The following is a 20,067-nucleotide window of genomic DNA, read 5'->3' on the forward strand; positions in this document are numbered from 1 at the left end:
ATAGTAGCAACATGATGAAATGGTAGCAAAATAGTGATAAAATAACAAAAAAAAAGAATCAGCAAAATAGTAAAAAACAGTTTTTTTTTGGTAAATTCAAGCTGGACTCAAGACTAAAAAGACCTTACTCGAAGTTTGACCTATATTTTAAATATATTTTTTTCCTAAATATATTTTTCAAATCTATATTTTTATTCAGACTCTTTTTTATTTTTATACAGGTGTTTGAACTGGACCGAATCACTCCATGTAGGAAGGGGTATACTCCATACTAATATAAAAAAAAAAAAAAAAAGGGAGAGCATGTGTATAGGAATTTCTCGTGCACAGTGCTTTACACAATGACAGAAAATAATAATAGAAAATAGATAGAGGTTTGAAGGAAAAATAAAAAAGAAGGAAATATTATAGTGGAGGAGCATATTCACAGACTGGTGGAAACAGATATGGGGTGGCTAAGAAATAAAGCATTGTTTGAAATACCAAAAAGAAATTGAATAAAATCCTGTCCCTACTCTTGTCAAATACGAGTTGGCAATATTTATTATAATATATCTATTTTTTTGTATATTGTAAAGCTGGGCACCTTGTAAAAAATTAAATTAAGAAAATGACGGAAAAGGTGGCTTTAAACAATAGTTTAGTTGTGTGTTATGAAGCACCCTCGATTAACTACTTAAAAACCCTTCTCACTCTTCTTCAAAAAAACAAACAAGTTTTCACTCTTCACTTCCTTTTTCTAGATTTCTTTTTTCATACCAATGGGTTATCTAAACATCTCGATTTCAAAAACTTGTAGTAATGTAAGTATATATCAAAACTAAGTTGTCTACTCAAAGGATTCCACTTCAAAATCAGCCTGCTTTAAGAATTCAATGGCTTCAAATGCACTTGGACTCCATGTTTCGGTTTTAGAGTCATGACAACCACCGGAGCATGGCGGTAACTTTGTGAAATTGTGAAGCTAAACCGTGAGATCAACATAGATAAGATGATCTTAGCTTCCATCATAGCAAAAGATTGACCGATACAATTTCGGGGTCCGGCGGCAAAGGGCATAAAATGTCGACCGGAGGTAAAGGGTCTGGAGTTGAACCTATTAGGATTGAATTCATTCACATCTTTTCCCCATAATTCTTCACTGTGATGTATCGCCAATACTGGTATCCATATCGATAGTCCCTTGGGAATGAAGAGATCTCCTAATTTTATGTTCTCAAAAGCCATCCGTGGCAGGACCGTTGCTGGTGGATAGAGTCTCAATGACTCATTTATAACCATGTGCAGCTACAATATCAAACAAAATGACTTGTATAAGTTAAAGTGTAAATTATAATTTTTAAAATGAAGTCAAATTAATTTTATATTATTATTTTTTAAATATAAATTTATTTTGAAGACTTGACAAAAAGTTTCTTTTAAAAAAAAAAAATTGGGCTTACCACGGATAGTTTAGAGAGTTGATCAACAGAGGGAACTCCGCCATTGCAAACCTCTTTGAGCTCAGCTCGAACCTTATCTTGCCAAGAAGGGTTGGTGGCCAGTAACATGACCGTCCATGTAAGTAAAAGAGCAGTAGTTTCATGGCCGGCAAAGAAGAAAGTTTTGCATTCATCCATTATCAACTGTAGGTTTAGTTTGAATTGGTCTCCTCTCTTCTTTTCCATCTCATTAAGCAAAATACCTAACAAATCATTCCCATATGAACTGCTCCGACCAATTTCTACACAATCTTTTCGGCTTTGTATAATCTCCATCAGTAATCTATCCACCTCCATCTTCAGGGACTTCATTTCTCTGTTATATTTTGTTGGGAAAAACCTGAAAATGAAATTAATGAGTACATTCTCTCTTTCATTTCATACTACCTAGACCGAATCGGAAAAAGGAAAATACTCACCGGCTTCCTGGAAAGCACAAGTGCCTGCTTGCTTGAGCGCAAAGGTGTTGCAGAGATGTCAGAAGATAGAATATTTGTTTCCCTTTCTCATAACTGCTATCGAATTCGGTTCTTGCGATTATATCAGCAGTAAGCCGAGACATGTATGCTCCGATTTCGAACTCGGTTTGACCTGAATTTACTGCATTTTGCAGTGATTGGAGCATCTGCTTAGTGCTCTCCACCATGTGGCCGCAATAACTCTGTTGAAACAAAAAAAGAATTAATTCAATTTCAAACCATCACAACCCAAAACATACATGATTGGATTCGATTAAATTAGATTACCTTAAGCTTATCTCCCATGAATGCTGGAGAAGCAATATGGCGCTGATGGTACCAGTCCCGGTCGTTCGCCATTAACAAACCTCTCCCAGTAAAATGTTTTGAGCCTTGCTGTTGCAGCCATGATTTGCCTGTTACAAGGTGGTGTTTGGTCATCAATTCTTTTATCAGCTCAGTATCTGTCAGACACATCCTTGGCTCCACCCCATGCCAGTATATAAACCTTTTCCCTGTTGAAAAATACCCAGAGGAAAACCGTAAGACTAACACCGAAAACCCCTGTTTTAAGTGTCGCCATGTATGGGAAGATTAATTAAAAATATACGTAAATATACATACCATATGATTTAGACCATTTGACATAATGCGGCAAAAGCCGGCCAACTAGGTCGTGGTGGATGGTTCCCATTTCTTTCGAGGTCGATTGTGAAGTTAGCTTGAACATCTCGAGCATGTTGCCGGTTACTCCGCGGGGTTTCGGGCCACGCACTCCTTGTTTCTCCATGGTTTTCCTTATGCGTCTGGGATTCAGCAGGTAACATGAGATGGTGTCAAACACAAGTTTAAACACCAAGAATATCATGAAAAGAACCGAAAGGGTAATCAGAAACACCACCATAGCAGCCATGGCGGCGATCTCAATTACACGAAAATAAAAAATATATATATATAGCCTTCTTTTATCAAATCGGTGTCGAAAGAGAGGACAGTTTTGAAGGGAATGAAAACTTTCCTCGTTGTTTTACTAATGCTTTCTAGGAATGAAGTAAATTTATAGTAACCAAAAGGCCATGGTATATATAGTTTAAAAAATCTATTAATATTTGCCTCGTATCTATAAGTCACACGTTAATGAGATATCAATTTTAATAAAAAATATAAATATAATTTTGAAAATTCGAGTGGACTTTTATAAAATCTTAAACCTTAATAAAACAAATAGTTTCAACAGCACTGGACTTGAGTCCAGTAAAGAAAGCTAATTAAAACAAGAACAAAGCAACAGGATCTAAATCCGCACAAAATTGGCCCATGAAATTTAAAATCAATGAAAAAAAAAAAAAGGAAACCTGATCCTATCTAGAGGTGCTCATGGGCCGGGCCGGGTTCAGAAAAAATTTCGGCCCGGGCCCGGGCCCGGCCCAAAATATGGGCATGGAATTTTGCCCAGGCCCGGCCCGGGAAAAAATTCATAAGCCCGGGCCCGGCCCAACCCGCCCGCTTTTTAAATAAATACCAAAAATTATTTTAAAATTAAAATAAAAATTAAAAAAGTATTTTAAAAATATTTTAAAATTAAAAAAATTAAAAAGTATTTTAAAAAATTTTAAAATTTTAAAATTTAATAAAAGTATTTTAAAATTAAAAAATAAAAATAATAAAATATTTATTATATTAAAATTTGGTAGGGCAGTGTGCCCAGCCAAAAAGTTGTGCCGAGGCCTGCCCGCTTTTTAATCGGGCCTCGTTTTTTGCCCAAGCCCATATTTCGGCCTATATTTTTACCCAAACCTCCCATATTTGGGGGGCCGTCGAGCCGGCCAGCCCTACCTATGAGCACCTCTAATCCTATCATATACCAGTCGAAATCAACAGCTGGACACCATAAGTCAGTGTCTTTTCACATGACCGTCCCAGCTTTTGATGATAGTAGGTTTCAAAAAATCTTTTAGTCTTCTGTTACCCATTTCCAACAAAGGCCTACTTTCCTTTTTTCAGTCTGGTAGTCTTGGCCAACTTTTCTCCAGTGCGCGGCGAACATAACCTGGAACACCACCCAACAGATAATGGCCTTCTCCCATTTTTAGTGCCTCTTTCGCAAGAATATGGGTGTATGTATTCTCTGTTTTAGGGACAAAATGAAACCCAATCTCTTGAAAATGGACCTTTTTGCTGTGAATATCTCTGATGAGTGCTCCAATAACCGATCTATCGAAATATGTAGTTTGACATTTCTTTATTACAGTTCTTGAATCTCCCACTATTTCCAGAATACTAAAACCCATAGAAATTCCTAATCGTATGGCTTGTAATCCTGCATATGCCTCCGCCGTAAACGGAGATGCTACATCGGAATGAAGAACCGTCGTTGATACCAAGATCTCGCCCCCCACATCCCGTACTACCAGTCCCAAAGTAAATCTGAAAGATTGTTGGTCGAAGGCTACGTCAAAGTAAATTGCCACACTCGTTCTCCTATCGACATATTTATGGCCTCTATCTACTTTTAAGGTGAGTTTCTTCTCTTCTATGTCGTCCAACTCAGAAATATAACTGTAAATTTGTTTCGAGATGTCCCTACTCATCATACTTTTCCTTTCATAGATTAACTGATTTCTATATGTCCAGATTAACCAAAGTCCGCAACAAAAAATGCGATACTGTTTGCTAGTCCCCCGACTAAAAACCCAGGTAAGCCACTCCCATACGCTTTGAATGACATTGAATGACATTATTAAGTACCCAGGAAAGGTTTAAGTACATCCATACCTCCACCATTTTAGGACACTATTAAAATATATGGTTACTATCATCCTCATAGTGATGACACCGAGGACAATGAGCTTCCACGGCCACTTTTTATGCTTGAGATTAGCTAGAGTAGGAATATAATTCTAGGAGATTCTCTATACTATTATTGTAACTTTTGAAGGGATGTATAAATTCCATAGTTTTTTCGTAAAAATCTTTAGTCTCAGCCTGTATAATATTATTACTAGGACTCGAATTAGTCTCCTCTAATAGTTTATAAGCGCTTCTAACCGAGAAATTGCCAGACATTTCTCCTCTCCACACTTGGAAGTCATCGTGTATTGTCTTCGCCAAAGGGATCCACATAATTTTCTTTGCAGTATCCGCATTAAAGGTATTAACAATTATAGCTGCTTTCCAAGGTCTATTAGTGACATCAATCAAATTCGATGCTAAGTTGATGTTTTCGTTGTTGTCTTGATTCTGTAATCTGTTTGCTTCATCTCCCGAAATCCATAGATCATCCCAAATAGATATTCGGTCCCTCATACCAACCCTCCAACATAGGCCTTTCTCTAGAAGTCCTTTTGCTGCCCAGACGCTCTTCCAGGTAAGCGAAGGTAAACTCCCTAACTAACCATTAAAAAATTTTGAGTTCGGATAATATTTTGCTTTCAAAACTCGAGCTAATAAAGAATTGAGAAAATTAATAAGACGCCAACCCTGCTTGGCTAATAATGCAATATTAAATTTTTCAAGATTTCGGAAACTTAGGTCACCATCTTCTTTTAATGAACGTAGATCCTTCCAAGCACACCAATGAATACCTTTTCTACCTCAACCTTTTTCCCACCAGAATTTAGCAATTATACACTCCAAATCAGCACATAAAGATTTAGGGAGTAAGAAACAAGTCATAGTGTAGGTTGGAATGGATTGAAGAATAGCCTTTATGAATACCTCTTTCCCTCCTTGAGAAAGATGCCTTATACTCCAGTTATCGATTCGTTGGTTAAATCATTCCTTTAAGACTTGAAAAGTCAATTTCTTTCTTCTTCCCACCATATTGGGGAGACCAAGGTACCATTCTGGATCATTTGGGTTACGTACCCCAAGTACGTTGGAAATTGTTATTTTTTCCCTCCTGTGTATTAGTACTAAAAAATACTGTAGAATTATCATAATTGACACATTAACCAGAAAAATCTCATATTTGTGCAAAATCTGCTTCAAAAAATGAGCTCCTCTTTTTGTAGCCTCCCAAACAAAATACAATCGTTTGCAAATAATAGATGTGAAACCTGCAGACCACTTCTACTTGCCTTAACACTTCTAATTATTTTCCCTTTCATTGCAAGCCGCATAAGACTAGAAAGGCCTTCCCCAAAAAATAGAAATAGGAACGGGCTCAAAGGATCACCTTGTTTAGTCCTTTAGAAGGATGAAAATTTTCTCCAATAAGACCATTAAAGGCCACCGAATACGAAACTATAGATAAGCATTTCATTAAAGAATTAGCCTAACCTGGATCGAAACCCATTCTCTTCATTATTTCTTCCACAAAATTCCATTTAACCCTATCGTATTCTTTGCTCATGTCTAATTTCACCGCCAAAAACCCCCCTTTTCCCCACCTTCTTATGCTTTAAGGTGTGTAAAATTTCATAGGCCACTAAAACATTATCAAAAATCAATCTCCAAGGTACAAAAGTACTTTGTGCTAAATCAATACATTTATCTACCACAACCCAAATATGATTAGCAATGACGTTAGCCATCAATTTATAAAGCACGTTACATAAACTAATTGGTCTAAATTGAGTAATATTTGAAGGATTTGGAATTTTTGGTATTAGCACAATATTGGTTTTATTGATTGAACTAATGTCCATACCTTCATTTAGTAGTTGAAGACAAAAGGATGTAACATCTTCCTCAATAAGTGGCCAACACTTCAGATAGAATAAAGCCAGAAAATCGTCCTCTCCTGGCACTTTTGTGGTACCCAATTCTGATAATCCCTCTCGGATCTCCTCCCTAGTATAACTCGCATTTATCCTAGAATTGTCTTCATCAAATATACATCGATCAATTCCTAACAAAATATATTCATGATTTCCTCTCCTCCTAGCTGAAAACAAATTCTGGAAATACAATCTAGCAATTACTTCCATTTCTTAAAACTTTTCCGTTTCCCTACCATCATCGAATTGCATTTTGCGGATAAAATTCCTTCTTCGTCGCTGTGTCGCTTGCTTATGAAAAATGCCATACTTCTATCCCCAAATTTCAACCAATTAACTCACGCCCTCTGTTCCCAATAACTCTCATCCTTTTCAATCTCAAAATTAAGTTGGATCTTTGTGTCAATGAGTTCTGCCAAATTTTCATCATTCCTTTTAGATTTCAACAATTTTGCCAGTTTAGAAGTTAACACCTCTTTTTTCTCTTTTCTGCTACACCGAATTTGATTAACCCATCTCTCCATACCTTTTTTCACACTTTCTAACTTACTCAGTAGATCTCCTATGGAATTATCCCAAATATATCGAACCTCCTTAACAAATGATTCCTCCAAAACCCACCAAGCTTCAAACTTGAAACTTCTGTTAGGCCGCCCTTTGTCTTCTCCTTTTGTAGTAATAAACAATGGACAATGGTCTAAAAAAGAATGAGGAAGGTATTGAATTAAAGACTCAGGAAATAAAGATATCCATTCCTTGGTAGCCACTCCCCTATCTAAGTATTCTTGAATGTTTATTTCCAGAAAATTTCCTTTCTCCCAAGTAAACCAATTCCCAGAATAACCCACATCCAACAGATTACAATCTTCTAAAACCTTACGAAATGCTTCCATTCATCTCTCCTCTCGAGGTAAGCCTCCTTTCTTTTTGAATCCACACATAATTTCATTAAAGTCCCCACAAACTAACCATAGAAGCTCCCCAATATTGTGCAAATGTCTTAAAAGATTCCATGATTCAACCCTATCCTGCGTATAAGGAGATCCATAAAAACCAGTAAATCTCCACTTATTACCTTCATCAGCATCTTCAATTACCACATCAATATGTCATTTTGAAAAACTTTGAAGCATAATATTAACATCCTTATGCCATGCCAAACACAACCCTCCTCTAGAACCAATCGATTCAACATCAATACCATTAGGAAAACCACAACTCCTTCGAACTCTTTCCATCTGACTCCTATTAATTTTTGTCTCCATGAAGAAGACCATTTGGGGATTATATATCTTGAACGAATGTCGAAGTGGTCAAATTGTCTGTGGGCTCCCCAAACCACGGACATTCCAACCCGATTGGCTTGCCTCTTAGCAACCGCCAATGATAAATGGTTAATTTCCAACACTCTTCTATTCATTATCGCCAAAGTGTTGATCTCTTCCCTGGCTGTCAATTCTTCAATCTCCCCCTAGCACTCTTTTTCCCTTCCTCTTTGATTAATACACCATATTCTAGATCATGGTCCATTGCAGTTTGAGCCTGACCTGCCAATGAATTTTCCCCCCAGTGACATAAAGAACACGATCTCCATTCCAAATTAAATCCCAATATTGGATCAATAGCCTTACTATACCCCACATTTTTTCCTAAGTCCCACAGGTTGTTTCCTGGTACTCGGCTACCCTCACGATTTCCACCCAGTTCTCCCTCGCCTTCCTCACGTAACCAGGAACTATTCATTGCTAGAGCTCTTCGAGATTGTACCCACAATGATAAATCCCAACTCATTTCAGCAAATTTCACTCCTAACACCATTTTTTCTTCACAAAAAGAACCGCTACGACCCAATCGTTCATAGTAAAAACAAAAGAGTGACAGTCTTTCACACTTAAATCTGACATATGAGCAATTTCCATAAAACATAACCTGCTTCTTCCTCTTCAAAGGATGCCATATATCAATTTGGACTCTTATTCTCATAAAATTGTGATTTTCTTTCCCCAGATTTGAATTGTCATACTCCATAAAATTCCTTATGAAATTACCCAATTGTATTGCCAAATTCTCAGAGAAAAAATCGATAGGAACATCATGAATCTGTACCCAGAAAGGTGTCAAAATTAAAGGAACTTTTAATATATCCTCCCTCCATTGCAGCTTGTATAACACCAACAAGTGATTGTTAAACGTCCATGGTAACCCCTTCAAAACCCTTTCCAAATCCATGACATGAAAAAATTGAAACAAAAGCCTTTTCTCCCCCAGATCCCAGATTTGAACACCCCGAATAGGATGCCATAGATTTTTCATAGTACTTTTCATTGCTGGGAAGTGAATAATGCTAGCTGTTAGGAAACACCCCACCAGTCGAAAAGCCACCACCTCCCTTTTCCGTATTCGGCTCCACTTGTATTTGTAAAACTGCTTCTTCTTCTTCATTAAGCATTAATCTAGCAAATTCAGTTTCCATGAATGCAGGTAGAATCCCAAACCTGGGTATCACTTTTCTAAAGAAAGAAAGGAGACTTGAGAGACGACCGCCGTAAAACAAAACAGGAGACTAAAACAAAAAACCTAAAACCTGCCAGAGAGAGCAGATAGTTCCGTGCTAGGGTAGCAAACTTAATTCTATTTTGATTTTTTTTATATTAATAATAAAAAATATTTTTTAAATTTATTTTATAAATAAATTAAAACATGTAAGAATTAAACCTAAGGCATTAAAATCTCTATCTCAATTTTTTATTTCAAATTTTTGAAAAGATGCTAAAAAAATAAAAAGGAAAAAGAAATTGGAGAAATAATTAATGAAGAGGATTCCAATGTTTATGATTAAGAAAGTAAGGAAAATTACATCAGTAATCATCAACTTTGCATGAATTTTCGTTTAATTATTTAATTAAAAAGTTATGTTTTGATTATTAAGGTTTTTGTGATTTTTTGTCACGTCACTATGAAATGATAAATGTAATCATGATGTGATATTTTTAATTGATATAATAAAAATTCAATCTTCAACATTTATATTTTCTATTAATTTGATTATGTTTCTATTTAAAATTATTAAAATAAATTCTTCTAAAATATATATAAAAAAAAGAATCATAAAATTCGGTTGAAAGTGTTTACTTGGCTATCTTTGTCCAGCCCCCATTTTTTCCCTCTTGGTTTTCAGTAATGGACTTCTAGTAAATGATATGTGATATGTAGCTAAATGATTGTGAAACTATATGATAATTAAGTCCTTTCATTTGGCTTATTCTTGTTTTTTTTTTCTTTTGAATTACAATAACAGGGTAAAGCCCGAACAACAAACACGATTAATGCGACTCAAACTCAGACTATACCTAGGACAATAAACACCATTAACTATCAAGTCATCACACAAGGTTCAACTTATACTTGTTATTGAGAAAGCTTTAGAATAGAATGCAAATCCCTTTTGGGTTTTCAAAGTTTTTACATTGAACTTCCGTATGGTAACTATTATGAAATACTTTTGAATAAAACAAAAATTTATTCATGATTAAATATGTAATTTACCTTTATTATCTTTTTTATATGTACATGCGTGCAAGTTATTATTCTAAGTAATTAAAGTGTGGATATAATAATACTAGTATTCGGACCAGTCATCAAATCTAAACTTAAAATGTGTAGTTGTAATTTTAGTTTCTACTGCTTTTCATTTCAATCTTTAATTTTCTTTACTAAGATGAAGACTTAAAAAAAATATTTTTTCAATTCATGAAATTATTTTAGATTAGATTAGCACAAACATCAATTATCGTAATGAACAGTGCTGAATCTTTGTCCGACGATCGAATAGGCGAGGGAGAGGACTTTATCGTTGATTGTAATACCAAAAAATTTTGGTTTAAGGATGGAAGTGATGACTCTTTGGCAAATATGGTGGTTGACTCGTCCCCGATAAGCGAATTTTCATGGAAAGACAAACTCTTGGGAGGATCGGTTTCTAACTCTCTTAATGGTGCTGCTAGTCTTAATTTAGAGTTTGAAGATGGGGATATTCGTAGATCCAACCTTAATGGTATTCCTGCCATTGACTTCTCGGATCGTATTAACAAAATCTTATTCAAAGGAATGGAGCTCACTGTGGTGGTCAAGTTGCTGGGGCGTTATAATATGCTATGGGGCTCTGTATAATAATATCACTAGTCTCTAGAAGCCTACACAATCCTTTCACCTAATGGATGTTGCAAATGGATTTTATCTTGTTAGATTCCAGAGTAGGGTCGATTATGACGCGGCACTCACACAAGGTCCGTGGGTAGTATTTGGACACTATCTCACAGTCAAACTGTGGACAGTGGATTTTAACCTGTTAAGACCATTCCCTTGCGGTGTGTTGGCCTGGATCCACTTCCCAGGTCTGCAGAGATTCTTGTACCAGAAGAAGATCTTAGAGAAGATTGGAGGTTTGGTTAGAGGAGTGATTAAATTCGATATTAAAACAGACAACTGAGCAAGGGGTTAATTCACCCGAATGGTTATTTTTGTCGATTTAAAAAAATCGCTTACCTCTCAAGTGGTTGTCAATGCCCGACTTGAACGTGTGGAACTCGAGGCATTACCCGAGGTATGTTTCTCGTGTGGTAAATATGGACACCTTAATAATTTATGTCATTCTTTGATAGATCAGAGGGTCATGGCGGTGAAGGAATTCCCAAGAGTTCTTTGAGTAGTGAAACAACTTCGGCGAATAAGGGGGATGCTCTACTGATGGTGGGTGAAGCCTTTAGCCCGTGGATAGTGGTTGAGCATAAATCTCGGTGCAAGAAGGAAGGGATTCGTGCAATAAAAAAACAAAAATTTCGGAAGGAAATTTAGTAGATTCTAAATTTGAAACGCTTTCTTCCATGGATTCTGAATCTTTAATGCCGAATTTGGAGGTGCCTTCTAAGGGTCTTGGAGCGGCTAGGTTTATTCAGGGTTCATTAAAAATATAAAAGGAAAGAGAATATAAAAAGGGTCAGGATTAGTGGCTATGGTCAATTTGAGTGAAGGACTCTTGGGCCAGGTTGATGATTGTGGGCCAGGCATAAAATCTAGGTCTTTGAGGGATAATAACGCGGGTTAGGAGTTGAGATTAAAAACCAATGTCTCACCACAGGTCGGAGATATGGTATCCGAAAATTCAGGGCTACATTTGACTTTGGGCCTTCTGTAGAAGTGTATTGGTTCTTCGCTAGAACACTTTGGATCACAGCAGGTTGTGGGCCAGATTAATAATTCCTAGAGTTTGGGCTTAGAGGGTGTAGCGGGTATTGAAAATAAAGACCCAATAGTTCCTATTTCTTTTTCCAATGATAAAACTACCTCTTTACATGTTAATCCCACTTTCGAAAAGCATCCCGAGGCTAAACTAGGTCTAATTTCTAATGCTCTTGACCCTAAAAAACATATTGTTGTTACTTTCCAAGAGAATTTGGATAATAAATCCAAACCAAAGGTGCGTGTGAACCCTTCGAATATTCCTAAAGGGAATGGTGCTGAAAGTAGGAAAGGAAACGGACATAGTGGGAAATCTTTATTTAAATCTATTCGTGGGCGTAAGGGGAAATTTAGACCTACCAATAGTTCAGAAGTCTCCCTCCCATAAGCTATGAGCTCTATGGCAGAGCTCATTAGTGTGCAAGTTGGAATTTTACAGATAAACCAGACGTCAAATCTGGTAGTGCCTGAGCTACTGATATCCTTTACGAGGTTAGTCTATTTTCTCATATTTATTTTATTTATGAATTTTACTATCTTTTTTTGGAATTTTCTGGGATGTACGAGTTCTAAATTTGTTAGAGTCTTCCAGGAATATAATTGGGAGCATAGACCAGATTTGATTAGTCTTTTAGAAACTAAAGTCAATGGTGAGAAAGCAAATTTGGTTATTGCTAAGCTCGGTTTTCATGATTCTCATTGTGTGGAAGTAGTTGGTTTTTCAGAAGGTATCTGGATTAGGTGGAAGGATTCGGTTAGCGTGGAGGTGCTCCAAAGTCATTCCCAATTTGTCTTAGCCAAAGTTACAGATAGTTCCTTTCGGCAGTCTTTTCTGGTCTCCTTTGTGTATGGTAGTCCTAATAGTCAGAAAAGGAAACATTTATCAGAGGTTTTGCAAAGCTCTATTTTATTGGATAGGTCCCTGTCGGTGGCGATTAGTGACTTTAATGCCATCATTTCCTCTAGTGAGAAAAAAAGAAGACGAGTTTCAGGGAAAATATGTCCTCTCTTTGGTAATTTTATGGATTCCGCCCAACTTTAAGATTTAGATTTTCGGGGGTCGCAGTTTACTTGGCAAAGAGGGGGGATTGTTGAGCACTTGGACAGGGCTATTTTCAATATTGCTTGGAACACAAATTTTTCAAATTCAATGGTGACCCATTTACCTTGGCTCAAATCTGTCACAGGTCTCTAAAATTGTCTCTTTTTCCCGAGGTTCATTCTTTGAAAGGCCGTCTGTTCAGATTTTTAGCCGGTCGGATTGAACATCCATCCTTTTCGAAATTTATTAAAGAGAATTGGAAGATGTCCATGAGCATGTCGTCCCTAAATTCTAAGTTCACTAATCGAGTTAAGATTTGGAACAAAGAGGCCTATGGTTTTATTTTTATTCGTAAAAAGTTCTTGTCTCGTAAACTGGAACATATTGAGATTGAATGTGATAGAACTAACTCAGAGTTTCTTAAGCAAGTCGAGATGGATGTGAGAGAGGAATTGGAGAATGTGTTTCATCATGAAGAGATTCTTTGGCAACAAAAAGCGCGTTGTGATTTGTTAGTTTTGGGGGATCGCAACACAAAATTATTTACTCTAGTTTTAGGGGATCACAATAGAATAAAATTACTACTTTGAAAAATGGCTTGGGAGAGTGGATTATGGATGATGATCAACTAAACCTTGAAGCAGTTAATTTTTACTCTAATTTGTATGGCGGGCATCCTAGGCCAAGGAGAGATCTTCCATCTATTCCTTTCACATTCCTTAAAGATGAGGATTTTAATATTCTTAACAAACAAGTGACAGATGAGGAAATTAAAGCCGTTTTCGATATGGCACCCTTGAAGGCCCCATGGAGTGATGGTTTTCATGCCTTGTTTTATCAAAGTCAGTGAGATCATGTTGGTACCTCGGTTTGTATGTGGGTTAAGGAGGTCTTTGAAGGGAAAAGCATTGATTCGGAGTTAAATAATTCTCTTATTGTTCTTATCTCTAAAACTCAGAATCCTGTAGATTTCTCTTAGTTTTAGCCAATCAGCTTATGTTCTGTTCTTTATAAGTTGGTCATGAATATCATTGCCAATCATTTTAAGGTGGTCTTTCCGAGGCTCTTAGCTCTCAAGCAAGTTGGTTTTGTTGTAGAACGAAATATCACTGACAACATTATCATTGCTCAAGAGGTTATTCATTCCATGAAAGGTACACAAAAGAACAGGAAATGGGTGGCCTTCAAAATTGACCTAAAGAAGGCCTTTGATCGAGTACGGTGAGATTTCATTGAGGCATCGCTCCAAGCTACAAGTATTCCTATTTTCTTACAAAATGTTGTTACGTCTGCAATTTTTAGCTCAACTATGCAGGTCTTGTGAAATGGTGTCCCAACCCAGAAATTTCAGCCAGCTAGGGGCGTTCGTCAAGGATGTCTATTATCTCTTTATTTGTTTATTCTTTGCACGGAGTGGTTAGGTCATAGTATTCGTAATGCTATTGATGTGGGTAATTGGTCTCCTATTAGGCTATTCCATGGTGGCCTACCGTTATCTCATCTTTTCTTTGCCGATGACTTGATACTTTTTGGTCATGCTGATGAGAATCAAGCTCGAGTCATTAAAAGTATTTTAGATGAGTTTTGTAACTATTCGGGACATTAAATTAATTCACGAAAGATTAATATTTTTTCTCTAAAGGTGTGGATGATAACTTGGGGGAGCGCATAAGTGATTTCTTTGGTTTTCAAAAAGGTACTAATTTGGGATATTACCTTGGAGTTTCACTTTTCCATGACAAAGTCACCAACAACACTTAGAGTTTTGTGGTAGAAAGGGTGCGTAATAAATTGTTTAGCTGGGATGCCAGTCAGCTTTCTTTAGCTGGAAAGGTTACTTTGGTGCAATCTGTTCTTCTCTTGATTCCAAGTTATTTCATACAGACAATGATGGTTACCAAAGGTGTCTGTGATGAGATCGAGTGCATAGTTCAGAAATTTGTCTAAGGAGTTCATAATGGCAGTTTAAAGACAGCCTTCGTTAGTTAGGATTCGGTGTGCCAACCTAAGTCTCACGGAGGTTTTGGTCTCAGACAGTTGAAAGATCACAATACCTCTTTCATGATGAAGGTTGGTTTTAACATCATTTCTAATACTAATGCCCCTTGGATTCAGGGGCTTCAGCCAAAATATAGAGTCCCTAACAGTTTACCATATAACTTGTCACTTTTTATAGAGATCCATTTCTAAGGTATGGCCCCTCATTCGTGAGAACTTAATCTGGTCAGTCGGAGACGAAAATAGTATCAAGTGCTGGCAAGACCCTTAGATTCGTAATTGTGGTCCCTTATTTAAGTTTATCTCTTATTCTGCTAACACTTTTTCTAGATTGTTCCCTTAATAGTATGGTTGTAGGTGATGGCTCTTGGAAGTTGGATCTTTTTAGGCCTTGGGTTCCTGAGTAGATTATCAACAAAATAATAGGTGTTCCACCACCACATCCTTCATCAGGTCCTGATCGAATTATTTGGGGAGCTACCTCAACAGGCTCTTTCTCTCTCAAAAGTACTTATGAGAAGGTTCGTGAAGGCACATTCAACTTAAAAGAGCGGCTCTGGGAAATACCATGAAAGTTTTACGGCCCTCATCGGAATCGATTTTTCATCTGGTTGGCTCTAAAACAACGTCTCTTAACAAACGCTGAGAGGGTAAGACGCGGCTTTGGGGGTAGCAGTGCTTGTGGCCTTTGTGGACATGACTATGAAGATGTTTTGCATATACTTAGAGATTGTAATGCTGTCAAAGGCATTTGGGATCAACTTATTCCACAACAAGATCTTTCTACTTTCTATACTAGATCTCTTATCGACTAGATGAGGAGCAATTTTCAGAGTCATTTTTCTGTTTTAGATGGAATCGGGGCCATGTCTCTTTGGGATTATTGTGTGGCGTATCTAGAAGAATCAGAACCTGCTCATTTTCCAAGGTATTACATGGAGTGTTGACGAGATTATTAAAATCTCATACAGTTGGGCGAGACAATATTCCTCTAATTCAAGGATTTCACCTCATAAAGCACGAAGTCATCTTCATAATTGGCCTTTACCTAATAGTTGGGTAAGTTTGAGCACAGATGGTTCAGTGAGGTTTGATGAAGGCTTTGCTGTAAATGGTGGCTGTTTGAGAGACCATAATGGTGAGTGGATCATTAGGTTCGCTAAATATTTGGGCAATTGCACCGTTTTAGAGGTAGAGCTTTAGGGAATTCTAGATGGGCTGAACCTTATTTTGGATAGGCGTTTTGAGAAAATCCTAATCCAAACTAATAGTATTGAAGCTATTACTGTAATCTTGGAAGATTCTTCGGGGAACTCTAACTCTGCCTTATTTAGGAAAATTCATCTTATCTTGAGGAAAATGGAACAGTGGAAAATTCAGTATATTCCCATAGAAGAAAGCTTAATTGCTGATAGTCTGGCTAAGTCAGTTCATACTAGAAGATTAGGTTTAAGATTGTTTGAAGATCCTCCTTTGAGAGTCTAAGTTTTTTACTTTGTATCTTTATTCTATCACCAAAAAAAAAAGTGTAGTTGTAATTTAAATCATTTCAACTAGTTGTCCAGCTTTACCCGTGGATACACCAGATTAAAAGCTCTTCTAAGCGATTTAGTGTTTGTTTTTATTTAATATTGTCAACCTTTTGAGGGTGTAGTTTTTAGTTTTTAATTCATATTTCTCGATCTTTTTGGTTTTTTTATATTTTTTAGGCAGTAATGCTTGGTTTTGCATTTTGTAATTTCCTATATTTTTAGAATTTTTATTTTTAAAATAAATTTTTATAATTTTTAATATATTCAAAGTCAACTTTATAAAATTATAAAATTTAATGATTAAATCTATTATTATAGAAATAAAAATTGTCAAATCTTTGGTGTGCAAGTCGCTTAATGGTCTAAAAATAAAAAAACTCTAAAAATATGTAATTTTAGTTGAGTGATCTAAATAGAAAAGTTATATATAGTTCAAGGCAAATTTATGTAAATATGTTTAAAAAAATAATTTGAGAAACTAGGCCTTTTTTTTTTTGAAAATTTATAGATCTATGCTGTTTTTGGAGAGAGAAAAGGAAATGCACCCTCCAAGGCGCTTTTTCACTAATTTGCCAGAGAAAGCATGTCTTGTAGGTCGCGTTTTCCCATTCCTAGAAATGTGTTATATGTGACGTGTTTTCTCTGCCAGACCAGTGTAAACGCACCATGTGGGACTTGTTTTCTTTTCTAAACATTTTTTAAACTAAAAATTTGTAGATTTATTTGGCGTTTGAGATAGACGTTGTTATAATTTGAGATAGACATTGTTATAGTTTTAAGGTATGTTTGAACTTACTATTTTTTTTTACTGTAAAAGACACACAAACACTTACACAAACCATATACAACATTAATTTACTAAATTTTTATTTAAATCCTTCAAGAATTACAATGTTTGTAGCATGACTCAACATATTCAAAATCCTTAACATAAAAACTTATGTACATGTATCCCAATTGTAGTAAAAAAGATATGTATATTTTAAATAAGTGTACATTGTGAATGTAAAACAACGTAAACAACTTCAGAAAATTACAAATAGACATAATCATCGATCCCCCGAATGTGTGCCACAACTGAGTGTGCGTCGGATACGCTTAGGGTTCCGTCGCACTGGTTAGGGTGGCGGCTCCACTAAGACTTCGGCTCATCCTCAAGTGCACGTCGGGGTTGATATTAGGCCTCGTCTTCATGTGCACGTCAGGGTTGATCGTTGACTTCATCTCCTTTCTCCGTGGATGACTGTGACCGTGTCCTAGCTACCTGTAGTGTATCCCCCTTGACCAAGTCGACATTTTTGAGGATGACCCAGCTCAGTAGAACAACGATGCTAGGGGCGTTTGTAACACTATAGACTGGCCATTATATGGTATTGCATGGGGCGATGGCGCATGCGGTGTGTAATACGATGTGAGGGGTAACAATCAAGCGAAATATATCCCTGGAGAAGGTGTTGGTACAGGGAATGATTACGCATATTGTGGTGCTTGTGTAAAATAAACTGGTGATGGCTGTTTTGGTGTAAGGAATGATTACGTGTGTTGTGGTGCTGGTGTAAAATAAACAAGTACGTGTTGTGATGATGGTGTAAAATAAAATAGGTTAGCGCTAGGAATAAATTAACCATATTGACCGGGAGGTTACACGACAATTAGGTCCTCGTATGCATGTGGAGTAGATGTCATTCCATCTGCGGCATGTCCTCTCGACCTGAGATTGATGGGTCATCGTCTTAGCCTCTCACGACAGCGTTGCCTATTCTTTTCTGAAGCAGGCAGTAGATACGACATTCCATGATGCTTGAACCAATCCATGTAATCTGAATATGTCGCAAACTCCCACGTCAGATACGATTCACACATTGACAAGTAATCGTACCTGTGCTACCAAAACTCAATATACTTCTTGTGGAATGTTGCCCAATCTTCATCTGTTCTCCCCTACATGTTGGTCTTGTACAGGTCATTGAGCTCCTAAGGTTGGCGTAAAATACGTTGCGTACACCCGAACTGTTACATCACTCGGTCGGATTCGTGCATCTCAACCGTTGCAAAATAGTTAATGGCACTTTCACATGCCAAATGTTGCAGTTGGCCAAAAATTCATACATGACGCATTCTTGAATCCTCGGATCTGCGTATGGCATCCATACGAACTACAGTAAGAATTTACAAATTTCAGCAAATGTATAATATTTAATTTCAAATGATGGAATAAAAAACCGATAACTTTGGAATTCATAAACTAACCTCTTCCTCGGTTTCTTGATCTAAAACTAGTCGGATATCCTCGAGCTCGGCCGGTATACCGCTGTGGCTAGCGGGGTTGTTCCACCTATTCAAAAAATATGTTATTTCAAAATTACAACAATGAAAATTCCAAAATGGTAATAATATTATCAAATGAATTTTACCATGTTACGAGTGGAAATTTTATAAGGGACTTTCACTCGGGGGCATAGAAATGATAGTCGATACCATGCCCACGATTGAATAAGGAACATGCAACCACCTATTTTAGCTTTTTCCGATATCATCGCTCGACGCATTTATCGGTACAATTTTGCCAGCATCGTTGATCCCCAACTAAGTCTTCCCTCTTCTCTCAAGTCGATTAGTTGTAGTAGCCACTTTAAGTGTACAGATTGCAATATTTATTTGGCATTAGTAGATCCCCGATCAACCTTAAGATGAATGTGCGCGCGAATTGTTCCCTTTCAACATCGCTCGTTGGAGCCTCGATTGTTTGGATGTTATCCTTCAATCATCTAATCTCAATCCGAGTACCCCTAAACCTGTTTGGCACCTTCCCTAGCAATTGCTCGCATGTTGCACTCCAATCAATAGTAACAACTAGCCTCGTAACGGCATCCCCATCAACTGGTAGACCGAGTTATAAACTGACGTCCTATTAACGACACTTGTCGCGGGAAAGATGGAATGTGTGTCTCCAGTCTCCATCTCTCAACCAAAGAGCTGATGAGTGGGGAATCCAATTTAGTCTCTTGAGCATGCAAGCCGCGTATAAAAAGCCTATATCTCGCAAGTGTCCATGAATGACCTTCGGTGCACCTTCGCTTAAGTTGTTTATCTACATCTCCAAAATTCAATCTTCGGCCTGAGTATATAAACATAAAAAATTATTAATCTGAATTGCATAATAATTAACTGTTTAAAGTTAAAAAATTTAATAATATTTTCTTAACATATTAATAATTAATGGATTAAAATTAAATAATTAAGTAATATTTTCTTACCATTTGTAATTGGACGTCGAAGATGTTCTTGGCTTCCAAATGAATAAGCTGATATGCCATTGAAGAATTAATAAAATAAAATCAAAGGTTAAGAACTTTTTTAAAAAAACTTTGGAATTGGGAATTTAGATTAAAAAATTGAGAATTGAGAATTGAGAATAACAAATCGAGAACAATAAATTGATAATCAAATTATGAAAATTGAGAGTTGAGTTGAAAAAATTGACAATTGGAGGGTTTATATAGGGAAAAATGGCTATTGGAGTCCCATAGCCGTTCGAATTTCTGCCCGTTGGAAAATGTTACCGTTGGACACAAAATGCGTCCTACAGGGCACATT

General features: G+C 36.7%; 1 protein-coding gene and 1 long non-coding RNA gene across 3 annotated transcripts; one reads left to right on the forward strand and one right to left on the reverse strand.

Moving 5' to 3' along the window:
• Window positions 1-493: 493 nt before the first annotated feature.
• On the reverse strand, window positions 494-2,967 carry LOC105763147 (cytokinin hydroxylase). The gene is made up of 5 exons (XM_012581260.2): window positions 2,564-2,967; window positions 2,228-2,454; window positions 1,901-2,142; window positions 1,443-1,821; window positions 494-1,287 (listed from the first exon to the last, which is right to left on the reverse strand). Exons 1-5 carry the CDS (start codon window positions 2,850-2,852, stop codon window positions 865-867), a joined length of 1,560 nt encoding a protein of 519 aa, XP_012436714.1. The 5' UTR covers window positions 2,853-2,967; the 3' UTR covers window positions 494-864.
• A 926-nt stretch (window positions 2,968-3,893) lies between these two features.
• Window positions 3,894-10,139, forward strand: LOC128035612 (uncharacterized). 2 transcript variants are annotated; one of them, XR_008192121.1, is made up of 3 exons: window positions 3,894-4,456; window positions 4,574-4,636; window positions 9,959-10,139. It is a non-coding gene; the product is annotated as an uncharacterized LOC128035612 (long non-coding RNA). The 2 variants fall into 2 exon arrangements; XR_008192122.1 differs by lacking the exon at window positions 9,959-10,139 and adding an exon at window positions 9,127-9,271.
• The last annotated feature ends 9,928 nt before the right edge of the window (window positions 10,140-20,067 follow it).

The sequence above is a fragment of the Gossypium raimondii genome, chromosome 12, assembly GCF_025698545.1.
Source record: "Gossypium raimondii isolate GPD5lz chromosome 12, ASM2569854v1, whole genome shotgun sequence".
Lineage (NCBI taxonomy): Eukaryota > Viridiplantae > Streptophyta > Magnoliopsida > Malvales > Malvaceae > Gossypium > Gossypium raimondii.